Raw genomic sequence first — 21,111 nt, forward strand, 5'->3', positions numbered from 1 at the left:
TAACTTACTTCCTACCTAAAATGATTTCTTTAAATGAAAACATTCCCCATCAACACCTTGAACGTGGACCAAAAATACTCCAATGGCAAAACCCACGGTAACTCTAATGTAATCATCTTCCCACCAAGCATCATCCCACAAAGCATCTCATGTAATGTGTTCTTCAACATGCCCAGGAGTTACCTCCAGGTGAGGGGCTTAAGGCTCAGACTGGCCGGTGCTGCTGGCTGGCCAGTTAGCCTCCACCTTCCGGTTCTTCCTGCCCCCAGGAAAGCCCAGCTGGGTTTGTCTATCCACCCCACATCACCTGGTCCCAGAGGTAGTGGTGAGGGTGGTGAGAAATAGACTTTCATTATGGAGAAATGCCACTTCTTCATTCTCTCTGCCATGGTGCCTGGAGACCCCCTTTTGCCGGGGAGAGAATTTCTGCCCTGGGCCATGCTCCCTCTTTGCAATTTCTAGTTGTGTTCAGGATGTGAAAATTCAGGGGGTAAATTACTTTCAAAGGAACAAGGTTGCCAAAACAGCCATGATGTTCCTACCCAAGGTAAAAGTAAGTCAGTGCTCAATCCGCCGGGATACCTGCCCTGAATGTCTTCTTCTCCATGGCTCACAGCAGGCAGCAAAGACTGAGGGCCTCCATGCTGCTTTCCCAACTCCCCTAAAATGGATGTGTGCGGCTGGAAAGAAATGGAGGTTGCTCTGGTCAATTTTGACAACTCGGACGAAATCCAGGAAGAGTCAGCCTATGCCACCAACTTCGACCCAGCCAGCCCCAGAGGCCGGCCCGGGAGCGGCACCTTCCCCAACTGGAAGATCCTCGTCAGTGACAACACCACCCACGAGACCACCTTCTCCAAGCTCCCAGGGGACTACACAGATCCCCCAGGGCCTGAGCCCGTGGCTTTGAATGAAGGCAACCAGCGGGTGATCATCAACATTGCAGGACTGAGGTTTGAGACCCAGCTCAGAACCCTCAATCAGTTCCCAGAGACCCTCCTGGGAGACCGGGAGAAAAGGATGCAATTCTTTGACTCCATGAGAAATGAGTATTTCTTTGACCGGAACCGGCCCAGCTTTGATGGAATTCTATATTACTACCAATCTGGAGGGAAGATCCGGCGCCCGGCCAACGTTCCCATCGACGTCTTCGCGGATGAGATCTCCTTCTATGAGCTGGGCAGTGAGGCCATGGACCAGTTCCGGGAAGACGAAGGCTTCATCAAAGACCCTGAGATACCGCTGCCCACTAACGACTTCCACCGGCAGTTCTGGCTCCTCTTTGAGTATCCTGAGAGCTCCAGCGCTGCCCGTGCCGTGGCCGTGGTCTCTGTGTTGGTGGTGGTCATCTCCATCACCATCTTCTGCCTGGAGACACTGCCAGAGTTCCGGGAGGACAGGGAGCTGAAGGTGGTCAGAGACCCCAGCCTCAGCACGAACAAGACGGCCTTCCCCCAGACCATGTTCACCGACCCCTTCTTCATGGTGGAGTCCACGTGCATCGTGTGGTTCACCTTCGAGCTGGTGCTCCGCTTCGTGGTCTGCCCCAGCAAGACGGACTTCTTCAGGAACATCATGAACATCATCGACATCATCTCCATCATCCCCTACTTTGCAACCCTCATCACGGAGCTGGTCCAGGAGACGGAGCCCAGCGCCCAGCAGAACATGTCCCTGGCCATCCTGAGGATCATCCGCCTGGTGAGGGTCTTCCGCATCTTCAAGCTGTCCCGTCACTCCAAGGGGCTGCAGATCCTGGGGCAGACGCTGAAGGCTTCCATGCGGGAGCTGGGGCTGCTCATCTTCTTCCTCTTCATTGGGGTCATCCTCTTCTCCAGCGCTGTCTACTTTGCCGAGGTGGATGAGCCGGAGTCCCATTTCTCCAGCATTCCCGATGGCTTCTGGTGGGCCGTGGTCACCATGACAACCGTGGGCTATGGTGACATGTGCCCAATCACCCCAGGGGGAAAGATCGTGGGCACTCTGTGTGCCATTGCAGGGGTCCTCACCATTGCACTCCCCGTGCCCGTCATCGTCTCCAACTTCAACTACTTCTACCACCGGGAGACTGAGAATGAGGAGAAGCAAAACATCCCAGGAGAAATCGACAAGATCCTCAACAGCGTGGGCTCAAGAATGGGCAGCACAGACTCTCTCAGTAAGACCAACGGTGGCTGCTCCCCAGAGAAGCCCAGGAAGTGATCAGCCAGGGGCTACTCAGGTCTGTCCCCGCCCAACTCTTGATCTTTCCAAGGACCAAAAGTGATCTCTTGTGACCAACATGCTATCTTTGATTATAAGCTGTTTTAATAAATCCATATTTGAGCTGTGTTTTCTTTTTTTTTTTTTAATTTATTTATTTGAAAGGCAGGAAGACAGAAACAAAGGTCTTCCATTTATTTGCTGGTTCACTCACCAAATGCCCACAACAATCAGGGCTGGACCAGGCTGAAACCAGGAGCCACAAACTCCATCTGGTCCCCCATGTGGGTGGCAGGGACCCAAGTACTTGCACCATCACCTGTAGCCTCCCAGGGTGCACATTAACGGGAAGCTGGAATCAAGAGTAGAGCCGGGGCTTGGACCCAGGCACTCTGACCCGGAATGCGGGCTTCCCAAGGTACAGGGGCACCGGTGCACCACGTGTCCACCCAGCTACTTCTTCCCAGCCACTACAGGAAACTTCATTCTCCTCTCCTGAGCGGGGTACTTTGAGTCCCTAGATCAGAAGTGTTGCTGTCACCTGGGAGCGTGGAACTGCAGAGTCCAGGCCTACACAGAGCTACTGCTGAATAAGAATCCACATTTTAACAACATCCCAGGTAATTTATTTGCACACTAAAGATTAAGAAGCACTGACTTGGGTCTTCCTAAGATAAAGCATATGAAAAGGCTAGGGGCTGTGTGAGCGATGAGGCAGAGCTGAGTTGTTTAATAATAATAATAATGTAATGATAATGATGATGATGATGTATACTTGGTCAGCACTGCACACATTTTTCAAAGTGCATTCACTGCATCTCAGTGTAACAGATCTGATTATAATTCCCGCATTGCAGATGAACAAAATCCAGGGGATAGCAGCTTGCCTAAGGTCACCTGAGACAGTGACAGGGTCAGTGCTGCCAAGTCTCCTGCCTGTGAACCTCATGCTGTTTCCACCATTGAAGAAGACGTGAGGCCGGTGCCGCGGCTCACTAGGCTAATCCTCCTACTGCGGCACTGGCATTCTGGGTTCTAGTCCCAGTTGGGGCACCGGTTCTGTCTCAGTTGCTCCTCTTCCAGTCCAGCTCTCTGCTGTGGCCCAGGAAGGCAGTGGAGGATGGCCCAGATCCTTGGGCCCTGCACCCTCATGGGAGACCAGGAAGAAGCACCTGGCTCCTGGCTTCGGATCGGCACAATGCGCTGGCCATAGCGGCCATTTGGGAAGTGAGCCAATGTAGGAAGACCTTTCTCTCTGTCTCTCTCTCACATTGTCTAAATCTGCCTGTCAAAAAAGAAGAAGAAGAAGAAGAAGAAGAAGAAGAAGAAGAAGAAGAAGAAGAAGAAGTAGTAGTGCTGGACCTGGGGGGAGCTGGTGACAGTCGGCTTTTGTAAGACACAGACAGCAAGCCTCTGGACTGGGACACTCTCACTGTGGGGCCCCAGGGTCACAGCCTGGCCTGGGAAAGCCACCCCTTGCCTGCCCCAACCCCCCACTCCTCAGCCCCTTCCTTGGACAGGGGAGGAACAGGCACACTTCCAGGTGCCCTCCACCTGGCCCATGTCCAGGGGTTCACACAAAGCCTGGAGATCCGGAGTGTGATGGTTTGGATATGGTCTGCCCCACCCAAGGTCGTGCTGACACTGATCCCCAATCTGATGGTGCTGAAGGGTTTGGGTCTTCGAGGGCTGATTAAGTAGTGAAGAGGGAATAAGGTTTTTCTCAAGGGAGTGAGCTCTGGCTCTCCTGGGCCTGCGCTGGTCACCCCAAGAGTGAGTTGGGATCGGGGGAGGCTGCTCCACCCCCTCAGCCGCTTCCCAGTGCAGCTCGTTCCTTCCCACTTCTCTCCACGACCCGAGCAGCATGTGACGGTCAAGAAGACGCCAGCGTGGGCTCTTAGCCCTGCAGGACTGGGAGCTAAATAAACCTCTTTTCTGTGTAAATCACTCAGCTTCGGATATTTTCTGACAGCCACAGAAAACAGACTAAGACCCTGGCTGTGGGGAGAACGGGCCCGCCTGGAAGATGGACCAGTGCATCTGCCTCAGAGTTCAGCTCCTCTTAGGTCACCTGGAACTGGCCAGCAGCTTGCAGGGTGTCTGGGGAGGGCTCTGTGCCTTGGAAAAGGCTGTGGGGTGGTTCCCAGAGTCTGGAGTACAGCTGAGGAAGGGGCCCAGGCAGGCCTGGCCCAGTGCCCCCCACACCCTCCCAGCCGGCGGGCGTGGGCTGGCTCCCCTAAACAGGGCTGTGCTGTGACCCCAGGGTGAAGCTGACTCACAGAAGGCCTCCTTTACGTTTGGAGATTTCACATAAAACCTTAATAGGAGAATAAATGAAATAAGGGGAACCAAATCTTGATTATGATGAATCCAGGTCTATGGGGGCAGGGGTAGAATCACATTACTCTTCTATTTTTTAAATTTTCATAACAGAAATTTTTTTAAAAAGATTTATTGGGGCCGGTGCTGTGGTACAGCGGGTTAAAGCCCTGGCCTGAAACACTGGCATCCCATATGGGTGCTGGTTCTAGTGCTGGCTGCTCCTCTTCCGGTCCAGCTCTCTGCTATGGCCTGGGAAAGCAGTAAAAGATGGCCCAAGTCCTTGGGCCCCTGCACCCACATGGGAGACCTGGAAGAAGCTCCTGGCTCCTGGCTTCAGATCGGTACATCTCCGGCCGTTGTGGCCATCTGGGGGGTGAACCAGTGGATGGAAGACCTCTCTCTGTCTCTACCTCTCTCTGTAACTCTGTCTTTCAAATAAATACATAAAAAACAAACAAACAAAAACAACCCAGCCCTCTGAGCAGGGAAAGGAAGGGGTTTCTTCCAGGTGAGGAGGGAGCAGCAGCAACAGCCCACAGGGTGTCCACCCAGCTCAGGGGAAAGCTTCTGTCCACACCCCATGGGACTGCCCTTGCTGGCGGGCAGGACTGCAGGAGGGCGGAGAGAGCCCGAGCCCGCTTCTCTCTGACCCGCCCGCTGCGAAGGGCACAGCGCAGACCTGCCACAGTGAACGAGCCACCTGGACGTCCCTCCCAGTCACACCTGCCTCCCAGCCTCCCTGGAGCAGCCTCCGCCCAGCTCAACGCTCCCCCAGGATGGTAGCAGGTGCACCTTACTCCTGACAAGTCCTGCATGGGCACAGCTGCTGAGCACAGCCCCTCTTGCCAGTGACCACACAGTCTCAGCCCCATCCCAGGAGCCCATCTGTTGACCCCTCCCCCTTGTGGGGTCCCAGAGAATGGGGGAGGGAAGGAAACACCCACTTACACTTGCACTTACCCTGCTCCGTGCTAATTCCAGCTACTTCCAGCCTCCTAAGGAATGAAAGGCATTGCGCCTGCACAGCGGAGCAGAGGGCTCCAAAGGTGCTTTGAAGTGAGAGGCTGAGAGCCGGCCTGGGGCTCCCTGGGGACCGCTGTGGTTGCTCAGCTGGCACGTCCTAGGGACAGGAGGACAACTTGCCTGCAAACACAGGGCTAGAAAAGAGCTGGGGGTGGCAGGGAGCAGGGGAGATGGAAAAAGCGAAGATCAGACAAACTTGTAGTGAATCTCAGGGGACTCGGAGGTAAAAGACTGCCCGGGAAATGTCAGCTCCGCTGCCTGGGGAGGGAACGGAGGTGCCCTCAGGGATTCGGGTGGGGCTTCTGAGCCCTGCGCCTCCTGCTCCCACCCCCACTCTCACCCCAGTGTTCCCATAAACAAAATACAATAGAAATAAGAAGTAACAGCAGATTCCCAAGGTGACTGTGACAACGAAACCAGGTAACAGGTGAGAGGCTTTGATGAACCCTGACAGGTGTTACACAAAAGAGGAGTGCATGGGTGTGGCCTGGCCCCCACCTGGCAGATCCACAATCAGCAATAGTGTGTCAAAGCTGGGTAAACCAGGATGGAAATCCACCTGCTGGGGTTGACTCCTGAAATGAGGCAGGCTCTCAACCCCGGAGTCATAAGTTGACAGTCATAAGTGACAGCACACCCATTCTCTCCTCAAATGCTCACCAGGTCTTCAGGTCATCCCAGCACTGGGCCCTGGGTTCAAGTTAGGGAGGCAGCTCTGGCTGGAGAGCGAAGCCCCAGGATGTCTCCATCAAAGAGGGGGAGGTCCTTTCTCAGGACAGCCTCACCAGCACCGCGGGACGTGGGACTCGCTGCGGGGTGCACACACAGACCGGCCCTGGGGTGCTCTTGTTTCTTTCCTTGGGGATAACTGAGAAGGACGCGTGGCCGGGAGACCTGAGTGGGAGTGTGCCGAGCATGGAAGCCCCTTTTGTTAAAGGCTGAAGTGAGATGGAAGAGCTGCGGCCTTTCCTGTGACACTGAAGGGAGGAAAAAGGGGGAATCTACGATTAAGGACGACTACTGGGAGAAGATAGAGGTCTATGTTCTCATTTACCCTGAAGAGCCGTCTGTAAGGGAAACGCTGAACTCCAACAGGTGGGGGCTTCCTGACCTGCAGAGCGGCTTGGGACACTGGGCTTTCTGGGGAAGCGTAAGCAGAAAACACCGCGTGGGAACTGGAAAGGCAGCACGCGGCAGGAGTCAAGGTCTCGGGGCCCATACGAGAGGTGGAGATTCGAATCCCAGCTCTGCTCTTACGGCCAGGTCACTGGAACCCTCTGAGATCCAATCCTTTCAGCTGTAAATTGGGATCCATTATGCAGATCTGTTAGAACCACCAAGAGAAGCAAATGGGTTGACAAATTGGAGAAAGCACTAAATAAATTGTAGTAGAGGGAAGGATGACCCAGGGGCTTGAGCCCCTGCCACCTACACGGGAGATAGGGATGGAGTTCTGGTCTCCTGGCTTCTGCCTGGCCCAGCCCTGGACATTGTGGGCATTTGGGGGTGAATGAGTAGATAAAAGATAGATCCTCTTCCTCTCTCTCTCTCTCTCTCTCTCTCTTCCCCCTCCCCTCCCCTCCTCCCCTCCCTTTTCTGTGTGTGTGTGTGTGTGTGTATCTTTCCCCCTCTCTCTTTAACTCTGTCTTTCAAATAAACAAAATGAGTCTTTTTTAAAGAGAGAGCGCCACCGGTCTTGCCTCTGCGTGCACCCGGCAGCAAGCCCCAATTCCTGCCAGCTAATGAGGCTGCCTTGGGCAAGGCCATCTCCCTCACAAAGGGCCACATCCTGGGACTTCACTCTCCACCCAGACCCGGGGCCCAACACTGGCACAACGTCCCTCCTGGGCTGCAGCTCCACTTCCATCCAATGCAGCCACGCGTCCCCTGGCAGAGCACGACACCGGGGTGGGAAGCGAGCTTCTCTCCACACCCTTGTGGCCTGGGCTCCTCACCGTCACAGTCCCCTTGTCATTAAGTCTCCAAGGATGAGCTCCCATCTAATGACTTCATGTTAACCACACACATAGAGGGCCTGTCTCCACATGGGGTCACACTCCGGAGGGGAGGGGGAGGCACAACCCAACCCATAGCCTGCCAGACACCTTTGCAAGTGAGGGCACCCATGCACACCTATAGTCACACAGCTGGGATACCTGCAGCTGCTCGCCCTGGTGCCAGAGCCCACATGGGCAGCCAGAGCATCAAGCCCAGTGGCCATGGCACAGAGGTCCCTTCCAGACTGTTCAGTGGTTTGAGACGGGGGCGGAGGAAAGATTCCCGGCCAGCAACCTTGACCTCCTACCCCACGCCCTTCCCTGCCACTGCAGATGAGATGAGGGGAGGCAGCAGAGAGGTGCTAGCGGGCTGGGCCAGTCCCCAGGGGGAGCGGCCTCCTCCCCTCCTCCCCTCCTCCCCACTTTCCATCAGAGCAACAAGGAAGCTTCTGGAAACAGCCCCTACCAGTGATGGGTAAAATGAAGCTGCTTTTACTTGAGCCACGTGTGAGATTTCTTCCTGTCCTGGTCCCTGTCCTGCACGCTCAGAGGTCAAGCGCTGACCCCACAGCCAGCCTGCCCCCACTCCCTCCAGCCCTGTGGCTGCAAGGAAGAGAGAGGAGCAAGTATCTGACAGAGGGGCTCAACCCTAGACAGAGCTGAGCCTCAGCCTGGGAGTGACACAGCCGCCCCCACCCCAAGACACCTTGGCGTCTTGCTAAATTCTAAAATCAGGGGTCAGGGGCTTCTCTGCCCGGGGCCAGGTAGATTTTATGGCATCAGTTGTCGGCCATACACAATGATCAACTGAAAAGGGGACCTGCTATGGATTTACTGGATTTCAAGTCCGGCCTGTGGCTGCCTCGGCAAGGCCGGACCAAGGGGTCTCATGGGCCTTACACAGCCCGCAGGCAGCCGCGCCCCGCCCCTGTAAGTGGATTGTTGATGCTTCAGATCCCTGCACTGCAACGGCTCCGAAGTTCAAGTCCAGAGTCCGTGGACATTCTGGACCACACCAGTGCTCAGATGAAGGGAGGAAAGAAGGAAGACAAAGGAAGAGGGCAGATACGAAGACCCGACGGCCTTCCTTGAGAAGACAACATAAAGCATATTGATTGCAAGCCATGCACTGTTCTAAGGCTTTTTTCTTTAAAGATTTATTTGTTTATTTGAAAGTCAGAGTTACACAGAAAGAGAAAGAGAGATGGAGAGAGAGAAAAGTCTTCCATCCACTGGTTCACTCCCTCATTGGCCACAGCGGCCAAAGCTGTGCTGATCTGAAGCCAGGAGCCAGGAGCTTCCTCCGGGTCTTCTCATGCAGGTGCAAAAGTGCAAGGACTTGGGCCACTTTCCACTGCTTTCCCAGGCCATAGCAGAGAGATGGATCAGAAGTGGAGCAGCCGGGACTTGAGCTGGTGCCCATATGGGATGCCGGCACTGCAGGCAGCAGCTTTACCCACTATGCCACAACGCAGGCCCCCTGTTCTAAGGCTTTTAATAGAAGTGAACTAACTTAAGTTCATGACTCTTTACAAGATAGGACCCATGGACTGGTGCTGTGGCATAGCAGGTAAAGCCACCGCCTGCAAAGCCAGCATCCCATATGGGCACCAGTTTGAATCCCTACTGCTCCACTCCCTATCCAGCTCCCTGCTAACAGCGTGGGAAAAGCAGTGGAAGATGGCCCAAGAGCTTCAGCCCCTGCCACCCATGTAAGACACCTGGAAGAAGCTCTAGGCTTCTGGCTTCAGCCTGGCCCAGTCCTGGTCATTGTGGCCATCTGGAGAGTGAACCAGTTGATGGAAGACCTTTCTCTCTGTCTCCCCCACCCCTGTAATTCTGACTTTCAAATAAATAAGTCAATCTTTAGGAAAAAAAAAAGAAAGAAAAGAAAAGGTGGGACCTATGACTATAAATGAAGCAACGGGGCCACAGAGCAATCAGATAATTTGCCCAATTTATGAAATTAAAGTTGTGATCCTGCTGCCGCCCATTAGTGTTTGATGATGCTTTACAGGGGACATCAGCCAGTGCCATGTAGCTAACGGTTTTGAACAACACACACTTCCATCTCACAGCTTCTGTGGTTACCTGAATGTAAGGCTTAGGGCCCCCGCCATGCAGGCATCTACCGGAGCCATAGTCAGCTCAAGCCTCCAGCAGGTGTAGGGAGGTTCCTCCAAGCTCACCCCCATTGCTGGGGCAGAGGGAGGCAGTTCTCTGGCTGTTGGCCATCCTCAGTGCCTCGCCATGTGGACTTCTTCATGGTGCTGCTCTCAACAGGGCAGCTTAGAGGGCACAAGAGAACAAGGAATCCCGTCTCTGCAAGCCAGCCGCAGAAGGGACGCAGCATGGCCAACCTCCAGCTCATGCTTGGGGGGAGGCATGAGCTGAAGGCGGGTTTGTCAGGGGCTTGGGAAGGCCGACAACACAGAGGGTAAAACAGTCATGGGGCGAGAGTTCATCTGCCACAGAGGGGATGCGGCCAGCAGAGGGGAGCGTTCAGATGGGAGGAGCACACGGCAATGGCGCTGTCCGTCTTCCCCATGGGAAAATCAAGGTCTCCCAGCCCCCAGCCCACCCAGACCCATTTCCTGTGATCAAGACACAGTTGTCCTCCTGGTTCCAGCCCATAAGCGCTTCCCAGCACTTCCCAGTGTGCTCACACTCCTCAGATTACAGCAACACTCCCATCTGTAGGTAGTTCTTGCACATTCCAGTGTAACAACTGAGGCAAGAGGAAGGTCAAAGTCACATGGCCCAGTGAGTGACAGGGATGGAGCTCAACTCAGTCTTCTGACAGCCACAAGTTTATGTAAGCTTTGAAAACTTCATGTATCTAGACAGCACCACCTTGAAGTGAAAGAAGTTCCAGGGAGTGGCACTGTGGCTAAAGACAGTGTCTTCTGGGACTTTGGCTCTCATTTGAGTCTCACCCAGGGTTATCTTATGGTAGAGACCCAGTTTTAGGAGTGATTGGTGTTTTTCTGTAGAAAGTCAGGGCCCAGGCCAGTGCTGTGGTACAGTGGGTAAAGCCGGCTCCTGCAGCATCAGCATCCCATATGGGCACTGGTTCAAGTCCTGGCTGTTCCACTTCCGATCCAGCTCTCTAATATTGAGCCTGGGAAAGCAACAGAAGATGGCCCAAGTGTTTGGGTCCTTGCACCAACATGGGAGACCAGGAAGAAGCTCCTGGCTCTCGGCTTCAGCCTGGTGTTCTGACCCAGCCCTGGCCTACCCTGCGACCATTTTGGGAGTGAACCAGCAGGTAGATCTCTCTGTCTATCTGTCTGTCTGTCTGTCTCTCTCTCTCTGTCACTCTGCCTTTCAAATAAATAAATCTTGAAAGAGAGAAAAAGAAAAAGAAAGAAAGAAAGAAAGAAAGAAAGAAAGAAAGAAAGAAAGAAAGAAAGAAAGAAAGAAAGAAAGAAAGAAAGAGAGGAAGGGAGGAAGGGAGGAAGGGAGGAAGGGAGGAAGGGAGGAAGGGAGGAAGGGAGGAAGGGAGGAAGGGAGGAAGGGAGGAAGGAAGGAAGGAAGGAAGGAAGGAAGGAAGGAAAGGAAGGGAGGAAGAAACTAGGAAAGAAAGACCAGCACTGTGGCATAGTGGACTGAGCCCCTGCCTGCAGCACTGGCATCCCATATGGGCTCTGGTTCTAGTCCCAGCTGCTCCTCTTCAGACTCAGCTCTCTGCTATGGCCTGGGAAAGCAGTGGAGGATGCTTGGCCCCTTGTGCCTGCGTGGGAGACCCAGAAGAAGCTCCTGGCTCCTGGCTCCTGGCTTCAGGTTGGCTCAGCTCCAGCTGTTGCAGTCATTTGAGGAGTGAACCAGCAGATGGAAGGCCTTTCTGTCTCTCCCTCTCTGTGACTCTGCCTCCCAAATAAATAAATAAAATATTTTTTAAAAAAGAAAAGTTTCACACAATTATTACCTACAGTGAGAACAAAACATGTCTATGTATTTGTCTAAACCAGTGTCAAGGCAGCACCATCTTCCCTGGATGCCTGCTCTTGAAGGCATCGGGTCCAGCCCCCAGGGAGGGCTCAGGTGCTGATCCCAGATCCTCGGAGAGCCCTGGGGAGGGACCGCCTTTCCAAGCCAATGGAGCTGTGCTTAGGGTCTCCAGGTCCCAGGCCACTGCTGCTTCTCTCTCCTCCCAGCAGGGCTCTGATCCACACCAAGCAGACCGAAAACCAGGACACGGGGTCTGACAAGGCATTTTTCGGGTGCTCATTGGCTGAACCGTCTGGCCGACGGGCACCAGTTTCAGAAGGACAGGCCCTTTCCGGATGCTGCGTGTGACCCCTTGAGAGAACGAGAGGACAGAATACTCAGTGTTAAATGAAAAGTACGGTCCCATCCAGTAAGTCCCGGGAACTCTCACCCTTATCAAGCTCTGAAGATGGTGATGGCGCTTTACCCAGCATCGTACTTCAGTGCCCAGGGCTGGGGGTGCTCCGTGAACACCTGCCAAGGCCCAGGCAAAAGCCCAGCGTATTTGTCCCCCAGGCATCAGCCATGGCCCCCAGCTCTGCTGGAAAGATGCCAGGACCCTGTGTCATTCTTTGCTGCTTTCCTCGCTCGGGAACCTGCAGTGGGGCGGGTGGTTTCCAGTGTCCTTGTGCTATGTCGGAGGAGCTGTGCTGGGTCTCTCCAGGTCCCTGCATCCCTTAGGGTCTAGCAAGTCCCCAAGATGCACAGGGCATTCCTGGTGCAGTTCCAACCCTCGAGGGTGGGGAGGGACTGACAGCAGCAGGGCCTGATGGGGCTGGCAGCCAGGATGGGGAGGGAGGAAGATGCCAGAGGCTGAGTGGTCAAAGGACAGGGCAGGGCTCGGGGCCCACGCACACGTGCTCCAGCCTCTGCAGGGAGCACAGGGGCTGCAGAAAGCCATTCCTCTCCCTCTGGGGTCCACACAAATCCTTACAGCCTGGTGTATGTCCACAGCCAGCCTGCTATGCACCAGTTCAGCAGACGCTCAGATCAGAGGCACGAGTTCCTGAAGCCTGCCTGATCCCCAGCCCTCTCTCTCCCTCACTGCTTACATCTGGGGCTCCTGTGAATGACGTGGACTCACGAAAACCCTGGAGGATTCTCCGTTCTTCTCATATATCCACAGCCAGCAGTGACACACCCCTTAAGGTACTGGAACTCAAGCCAAAGCACCTGCTGCAACCTGGGCCGTCAGCATCTCTGTGGCGGGAGTAGAGGCCAGAGACCACCCACCAGGGAGATGCAGAGGGGTCCAGAGGCACTGTGAGAGAAGCCTGAGCACCCAGACGTCCAGCGGCCCACAAGCTGCTTCTTCACTTGGAAGTTACCCTGCCAGCGAGACATGCACCCCAAGAAGCTGATGCTGGGAAGCCTGGCTGAGATCCGGGTCTCATGGGGGAGGCCTGGGTCACAGGACTTCCCAAGCAAGACCTCAAAGCTGCAGGAGGTATGGCCGGTGCCACACAGGAGGCCCGTCTCCAGAATCCTGTTATTCCCTTTCACAAGCCCTAGACACGGGGCTCCAAGGTCACGGTGATTCTTATCTCAGTGCTAATCAGAGCCCTCTGGGGAAAAACGGTGCTCTCAAGTTCCACAACTTGTGCCAGAGGAGAGGACAAGGAGTCGGGGGAGGGGGGCAATAGGAGCTCAGGGATGGAGATTCGACCTTGGCTTGGAAGGGACCAAGGCCTTCAGTCTTGGAGGTGGGTGGGGCAGTGAGCATCATCAAAAAAGAGGCACAATGCCAGCAGGCAGAATGGGGAGACATGGTGTCTACATGGTACCCAGCTGCAGCCCCACTGCTGGCCCAGAAACTCCATGGGGTGTCTAATGGGCCAGACCTTGGAGGAATTCCTAGCTCCCTGGTGGAGTGACGGGCTATTCTACTTGCCTGCTAGGTTAATGCTGTCCCCAAACCCCTGAGGCGCACACAGCAGGCACATCCTTCCAGGCTAGCACCAGATCAAGATGAAATTCTGATATTAGTGGATAATCCAGAAAGATCTGCCAACCACAGGGATGTCCAAAGGGAGGGACCATGTCCCCTGTGTCCTGTGCCCCATGCACAAACTGCAACTGTGTCCTGCATGAAGGGGACACTTAGCCCATTCTATTCATATTTGGCCACTGCCCCAGTGTTCCCCCAGAGGCTAGGAGGAAATGTCCCAGGATATAGAAAAGGTGCACAGGGCTGGCATTTGAAATTCAGTCACTAGAGGGCGTTCCAGGACTAGAGTTGACTCCTGGGCAACCCTGGCCTAGGTCTTGTGGTTTTCAGCAGAACAGTTGGGAGTTTGCTTATTCATTCAGCATACATCCAAGCACTAAGTGTTGTAAAGGATACAAAATTATTGATATGTGACTCAGTTTTCTCTAGGAAGATAAACAGCATAAGGATAAAGCCACCACCTGCGATGCCAGCATCCCATACGGGTGCTGGTTTAGTCCTGGCTGCTCCACTTCCGACCCAGCTCCCTGCTGATGCTCCTAGGAAGGCAGTGGGAGATGGCCCCACTACTTGGGCCCCTGCACCCATGTGGGAGACCTGGAAGAAGCTCCTGGCTCCTGGCTTCGGTCTGGCCCAGCTCCGGTTGTTGCAGCCATCTGAGGAGTGAACCAGCATATGGAAGATCTCTCTGTGTCTGGTCCTTTCTTCATAAGTCTGTCTTTCAAATGAATAAATAAATCTTTTTTTTTTTTTTAAAGATAAGCAACATAAGCAAACAAGAGTGTCTCCATATTTACCCACTAGTAACTTCCCTTCCTTAAGGACTGATGGGTTTTGTGTGCATGGCCAACTCCTCTTCCAAACCTCTACCCAAATGTCACCTGCACCCAGAGCCCTCGGCCCTACCCTCTGAAGCTCGGTCTTCCCAATCCTTCCCCCATCCCCACTTTCCCAGAATGCCACACCTTGGACGCTGTTACTATTGCCGTGTCCCAGGGTGGAGGTGGGGAGGAGGAGCTGTGTGTACCAATGGATGCAGTGCCTAGAACAGGGCCTCCTACATGGGGGGACTCAATATATCATATCACGAACAGGACAGGTGGTGGTAATAACCAGCCTTAAGTCAGGTGAGGGGCTGGGGGCCAGCTGGCCAGTATTCTTATAGATTTGGGGTGAGGCTCACATTCAGTAGGGGCTGTCTCAGAGGTGGGGCCTGTAAGCGGATCTTGAAGGATGAGAGCCGTTCACGGAGTAGGGTCAGGAAAGGGGCACAGCGGGCAAAGGGCAGGCATGAGCAAAGGCTCCGAGGCCAGGCCTGCGGGGTGTTGGGCACATGTGCAGCAGGAGAGAGCAGCTGTCCCTCTGGGTCTGAGCAGACCCCACCTCCTCCAGGCAGCCCCTGCATGCTGTAGCCAGGACCAGGGCTACTGGACAGCAGCCGGGCTCTGTCCCTCTGCCCGTCCTGGGCTCTTCCCTCACCTAGAGTACCAGTGGCCTGCTTCTGCTCTTGGGCTGGGTTTCATTTGCCTTCGTTAGTGTCTGAGGCTTCCTGACATGGGGCAGCCTCTGCCACCCCTGTCTCAGTTTCATTCTCCCTTCTGCTGCTGGGAGGAAACACGAAGCACAGCCCAGGGAAAACAATCCATCATTATGTCATAACATTTCCATTTCAAAGACTTCCTTTCCAAGCTTCTCCACGGCCAAAAAGCTTCCTCTCATTAGCATGAGAACTGGCAGGGAACTGTGTGACACAGGAGGGAGAAGGGCTGGAAACAGGGCCCCCCCCAAACCGGGCCTGAGGCCTTTGCCTGCCTCTACCTAGGCAGGAGCAGGGTGGGCACATGAGCGTGTGTGTGTGTGTGCGCGCGCATGCACACACACACGCGCATGCATATGTGTGCATGCACCTATGCACACATGTGTACATGCGAACATGCGTATCAGTGCTCACATTTCTGTGAGCTCTCGTGATTTTCAGTGATCATTAGCTGCACCTCTCGCAGATGTGCCAGCCTCAGACCCTGGCCGAGCCTGCGCGGTGGCTGCGCCGAGGGCCACACTGGCTGCTGAGGAGAGAGGAAGGAGGCGGGTGCTGTTGGTCAGGCAGATGCGGAAGCGAATAACCACAGTGTGATAAATGCTGATGCAAGGATCGCTGTGGAGCAGCAAGGAGGCAGAGCTGGGGTGAGGGGCTCCTCTCCCGGGAGGGGGCCTCGGGAGGAACAGTCCACAGGTCAGAGAAAGCAGGAAGGGATTGGGCAGCAGGATGGGGGGGTGGGGCAGGACACCCTGCTGGGTGTGGGGTGTGGCCCCGGGGCAGAAAGACAGGACCCCATGGCCTCCCAGGTTTCCCCTGCAGTGGGCACTCCGGCTGCCTCACCTGCAGAGGGAGCTGTTGAGAGACAGGGCAGTGAGCTGGCCAGGCCCGCAGAGCCCTTGCAGCCTCACAGCCCCTCCATGGCCCCCAGCCTCCCTCTCTCCTCGCTCGGCCAGCAACCCACAGGTGCAGCTGGCCCCTCCCCAGGGCCTCTTCACCCTGACCCCTCCTGGCAGAAACCCCAAGACCCTCAAGGTAGCCTGCGCACCATCGCCCCTCCAGGGTCCTCCCACATGAAGCATGAAGCGTGCTGACTCCTGGGAACCTCCCTCACCAAATCCTTCCTTCCTTCCTTCCTTCCTTCCTTCCTTCCTTCCTTCACTCATTCATTCATTTTCACTCGTTCATCCATACTTCCTGGGGCATTCCATGGGTTTGGCTCCCAGATATCAAAATGAGAGGGGCAGTGACCGTGCCCATCAGGGCCACAGTCAAGGAAATAAATGTCACAGTGGTAAGCACCCAGCCTGGCCAGGAGCAGACAGAAGAGATGCAGATGGAAGGATGACTAAATGCCAGATGGAGGGGCTGGGGTGTGGAGAACATTCCAGAAGCAGAACCGCGGCCACAGGGGTGTTGGGCTGCCCACGCCACCTGCTGCCACACAGGCCCATCTCACTGTCCCCTCACAGATGGCCACCAGGGTCAGGTGGGCTGGGGTACTGGAGTGGGAGGCATTTGATCCCAGCCTCACGTGTGTGCAAGTCATCCTATTTAGATTTTCCACATCCTCTCCAACTGAGGTTTGGGTACTTAAAATACAGTTGTTACATGTAAACCACCGAAATACTAACACATTTTGGTAAGCTCATTCGTCATCTTCTTTCTTTTTTTACCCTACAAGAAGACTAAAAATAATAAAGGTGGCCCAGTTCTGTCTTGCCCTTGGCAAACAGGAAATATAGGTCCTTGGCAAGAAAAGTGCAACCAAGAGATGTCGCCTGCAGCCAGCACTGACTCCTGGGCCCTGCGCCTGGCAGCCTGACCCAGGAAGCTCCTCTGTCCTTGAGTTCCCGGCTGTCCTCGTGTGGCCTCCGCCCCCAGCCCTGCCAGGCTCCTCGGCTCAGCCTGGTGCCGCAGCCTGGGCCCTTCCTCCCTCCCCTCAGAGCACCGAGCCCTGCTCCTGCCCTGCTGGCTGCAGGCAGCTGCTCCGCTGCCCCGGGGTCCTTCGCCTTGTCTTCCTTAGGTACAGCTGAGAAAGCCCACAGGAGATCGAAACCCTACCCCTGTCATGTACAAGCAGGGCCCAGCCTCGTGTCTGGCCCCCTTAGCCCCAGCTGCCCTTGCCTGTCCTTATCAAAAGGAACTCAGTGACTCGCGGCTGTGATGCAGCTGGCCTGCACACTTCTAACCCCCGGAAGTCACCTGCTCCTCCAACAGATAAGAACCCTGATGGCTGGCGCTGTCCCGGGGTGCTTTGTGTAGGGGAACTCCAGGGCCAGGCAGAGGGCGGCTGCCACCTGCACACAACCCCAGACCAGCTGGAGCCCACCTGGCCCCATAACTTCCCTAAGGAGCACAGCATCGCTGACCAACCAAAGGAGGGTCACGGGCACCACTGACCGACCAGGAACCTGGACACGAGCTGATCACGCACCTCTCAATGTCAGTCTCTAAGGACCTTCACCCCTAACTCCTCAGGGAACCCGGAAATTAAGCAATGGCTGCCCAGCCCCTTGCTCTGAATAAACACCTGCTTTCTTCCCCCACTCGACGTCAGTGATCAGCTTTCTGGGCACTGAGCGAACAGACTCAGTCTGGGGGTTCCACAGCAACCAGTTTGGGGTGTTGTTTCGGCAACAGTTGGCGACCACGAAGTGACTACGGTCCCGAGTGGGTTTCTTGCCCATGGCACACCAGCCCCTGGCCCACAGTCACCCTTGGGTCCTGTATTGCAGCTGCCTGAACGTCTGTTTGTTTCAGAGACAGCCTCAAGTAGGTGTTGACCAGGGGTCGTCGGCCTAAGGCGCTTGTTGGGTGGAAGAAGCAAGGCTTAAATTCAGCTTAGCAGCTAGAGAGACGTCCTTGGTGTGTAGCAATCTCGTGCAGGACGATGCCAAGGTAACATCTCTTGTATTCCGGGGTAGCAGCTCTCAAGCTAATTCGGTTCAGCTGTGACTGGACAGTGGCTTTAAAGGATCTCTCCCTCTTGGAGCCAGAGAGAGCACTGCCTTGAGAAACTGCCTTGAAACTTGCCAAACTCGCTTTGTAACCGGGTTTAACAGACCCAGCACCATAGCAATGAGTGATCAGAGTGATCAGAACTCTGTTCTTACAGCCCCCTAGGGTGGATTTTGCAAAATCAAGGAATTTTGGTTTAAAGCTAGGAAAGAAAAAGATGGTGTTTCACAGCTGCACTGCTTGGCCTAACTCCCTGAGGTTGAATGAAACGGCCACTTAACAGAGGTCTGGTTTATGCCACTGTGTTCCCGCCAGAGATGTTTTGTGAAAAGAAAATGGGAGTGAGCTCTACGTATGCGAGCTTTTGTGCTGTTATCCCATCGCGAGACAATGCACGGTTGTTCAGGAAAATCATGTCAAGCCAAGTGCCTGTTGATTCACACAATTTAAGTAAAATTTTGATAGGTAATCTGCTTTATATTTGTTTGAAAAAGAAATTAAGATATTTTCAAAATTGCTAACATATGTTTCGGCCTGTGTTTGCAGGTCAGGAGATGTTATATTATTCTTGCTAGTCATTTGAAATAGTAAAAATGTAATTTTGACCAAAGAACACATTATCAGATGAAGATATAATACTCATTGTGTTCTGCGCACTAAGTACAATGAACTAGGCCTTAGAGTTTTCTTTGACAGGAAAACGATTTCAAACGGTAGCCATGCTTATCGTACGTCTATTTCTTAAGTCATCTGGTACAGCTCCTAAGTATAAATTGGGTAAGAGTAAATGAGATTAATGTTTCTAAATGTAAACCTAAGTACTCTTAGTGTCTTACAGTCTATGAAAAAAAAACCTATTTGGGTTTGTTAACAAATATGTTTCTGTAAGTTGTCCATACATGATGAATAATTCAAGACTACTTAAAAGTGACTAAGGTTGAAATCTGATATGTTCTTTGACTTAGAAAATGTCTTCATTTGGAGATTATTTCAAAATGTAAGTCAAGGAAATTAGCAGATGGGAAAAAAAAAAAAGTTGCCAGCATGAAAATGTGTTCTTGGTGAGGAAGGTTATGAAAGAAAGAAAAGCTTTTAAATAAAGAAAGGGCACTGCTTGTAAAAGTTTTGGTCCTCAGGAGAATGGCTGCGTCACTCCGGGCTGGAAAGGGAAGGATCAGACCATCCACCACAAGATTTGAGTAAACTGCAGGAGCAGCGAGGGAGTCACAGACGGTGTGAGAGGGATAATCTCGTAGGATCTGTGTGTGATAGAGTGACCATCATTCTTAAAATGTTGTTTACAGTGTTTTCTTAAAAGATAGCATTAATACCAAAGGTATAGTGACAAAATTAGAATCTGATCCTCTGTTAAAGCAACAAGGTTTTAAATATATATAAATGTTATATCGAAATATCTGGAAATAGTCTTGATCTCGAATTTCGAAATTAAAAAAAAAAAAACGCACCATCTCCCTTTAATAGCCTCTGTTTGCTTGGTGACTCTGTCAGTTTTCTGGCCAGCTGCAGTAAGATGTGTTCTCTTCCCGGGTTCCGACCCTGGTACGTTGGTCCACGTTATGAGACGATTTTCTGTGCTAACTCTTCTGTTCAAGTTCTTAGCCAGTGACTGGCCAGGGGCACACACACTCTATGTTTTACCAAGGCAGCCTCATGTGTTCTCTGCTGTCTTTGCTGAGTTCTGTTTGTTTGGAAAGAGCTGAGTTTTAAAATTTTGAGTTAAGGGTGTTTTGGGATATGTACTTATTTTGAAATATTTGCATGATCATTTTATAATTATTTACCAATCTGAGCCATACCTTGAATCATTCCGACTACTTGGATGGATATTACTTCACGATGGGGAGGAATCTTATTTTGACCAGATAGTTAAAGGCCTCCCTGAGCATCAGGAATCTAAACCCTTCTGACTTTGAGATTTCCAGCTGGGCCCCTGGAAATGTCAAAGAATAGATCTGTCAGCCTATCAAGGTAATAACTAATCTGGCTTCTTGGGTTGTATGGAAGGTAGCGTCAAGATGTGAAGTCATCCTAGAAATCATACAAAACCTAGAGCCCTGTGACGGTCCTGTAGTGTGGTATCAGTTACGATGCTTTTCTTGATAAAAAAAAAGGCCCAGAGGCCTAAAAGGGATGAGGTTTCGTAAAATCCTTTGAGTGCTTTCTAAAACACTGTATGGAATGAACATAAATGGCTTTCCTTGTCAATTCACGAGTTTTATGATTTTATAGCCATGGTGATTTGGAGTCTTTTGTCTCTTTTCTCCAGAAACACTTGCGTGCAGATCTCTGGAGAAGACTCTAACCAATGTTCTTGAATGCAGGCTTCTGACAGCATTAAGAGCAATGGACTACATAAGAAGTTCCAGAAAAAAAAAATGAAAAAAAGAAAAAGAACTATGAAGTCCACAGAGCTGCTAATGGAGATCAAACAAAAATTAGTTGCAAGACATTGAATTAATTCATAAAATTTGTGGACTTGTATTTTTTACTTAAAATATTGTTGGCTGTATATTAAAATGTTTTCTAGGGTCAGGAAAACTTTTTCTTGTGATTTCTATCGTTTCAGGGCTTTGGGAGAGTTTTGTGGGTGAATGAAAGTGTTTACCTTTAATCCTAATTCCTCTAAAATGCAGACTTTTCTGAGGCTTTTGGCTTCCTTGATTGGATGACTTCAGCTAGAACCTGATCTTGTCATGATAGAATAGAGTTGGAAACATTGGCATAACTAAAATTACACACAGACTACTTGGCTTCAAAGGTTCCTAGCCTTGCAGTCCCTGAATGGGGATGTCACTGCTCAGTAGGCCCTAAAATTTCAAAAACTTAGGAATTGAAGTCTGCCTTGCATTGACCTTTCAACTTTCAGAGTTTGTAAATCTGAGGTTATTCCGTGCCCTTAATGTAAAAGAGACCATCAACAAACCTTAGCACACCTGTTTTTTTGTTTGTTTGTTTGTTGTGTGTGTGTTTTTTGTTTTGTTTTTTGACAGGCAGAGTGGACAGTGAGAGAGAGACAGACAGAGAGAAAGGTCTTCCTTTTGCCGTTGGTTCACCCTCCAATGGCCGCCGCCGGAGCACCGCACTGATCCGATGGCAGGAGCCAGGTGCTT

The 21,111-nt window shown here is 52.6% G+C and overlaps 1 protein-coding gene across 1 annotated transcript; it reads left to right on the forward strand.

Annotated features, from left to right (window-relative positions):
• The first annotated feature begins 33 nt into the window (after positions 1–33).
• On the forward strand, positions 34–2,202 carry KCNA10 (potassium voltage-gated channel subfamily A member 10). Its single transcript, NM_001082676.2, has one exon. The coding sequence runs from the start codon at positions 667–669 to the stop codon at positions 2,200–2,202; it is 1,536 nt and encodes a 511-aa protein (NP_001076145.2). The 5' UTR covers positions 34–666.
• The last annotated feature ends 18,909 nt before the right edge of the window (positions 2,203–21,111 follow it).

The sequence above is a fragment of the Oryctolagus cuniculus genome, chromosome 7, assembly GCF_964237555.1.
Source record: "Oryctolagus cuniculus chromosome 7, mOryCun1.1, whole genome shotgun sequence".
NCBI classification, from domain to species: domain Eukaryota; kingdom Metazoa; phylum Chordata; class Mammalia; order Lagomorpha; family Leporidae; genus Oryctolagus; species Oryctolagus cuniculus.

Coding starts and splice junctions, on each gene's coding strand:
- KCNA10 (NM_001082676.2), top strand. CDS start 667: ATGGATGTGTGCGGCTGGAAAGAAATGGAGGTTGCTCTGGTCAATTTT.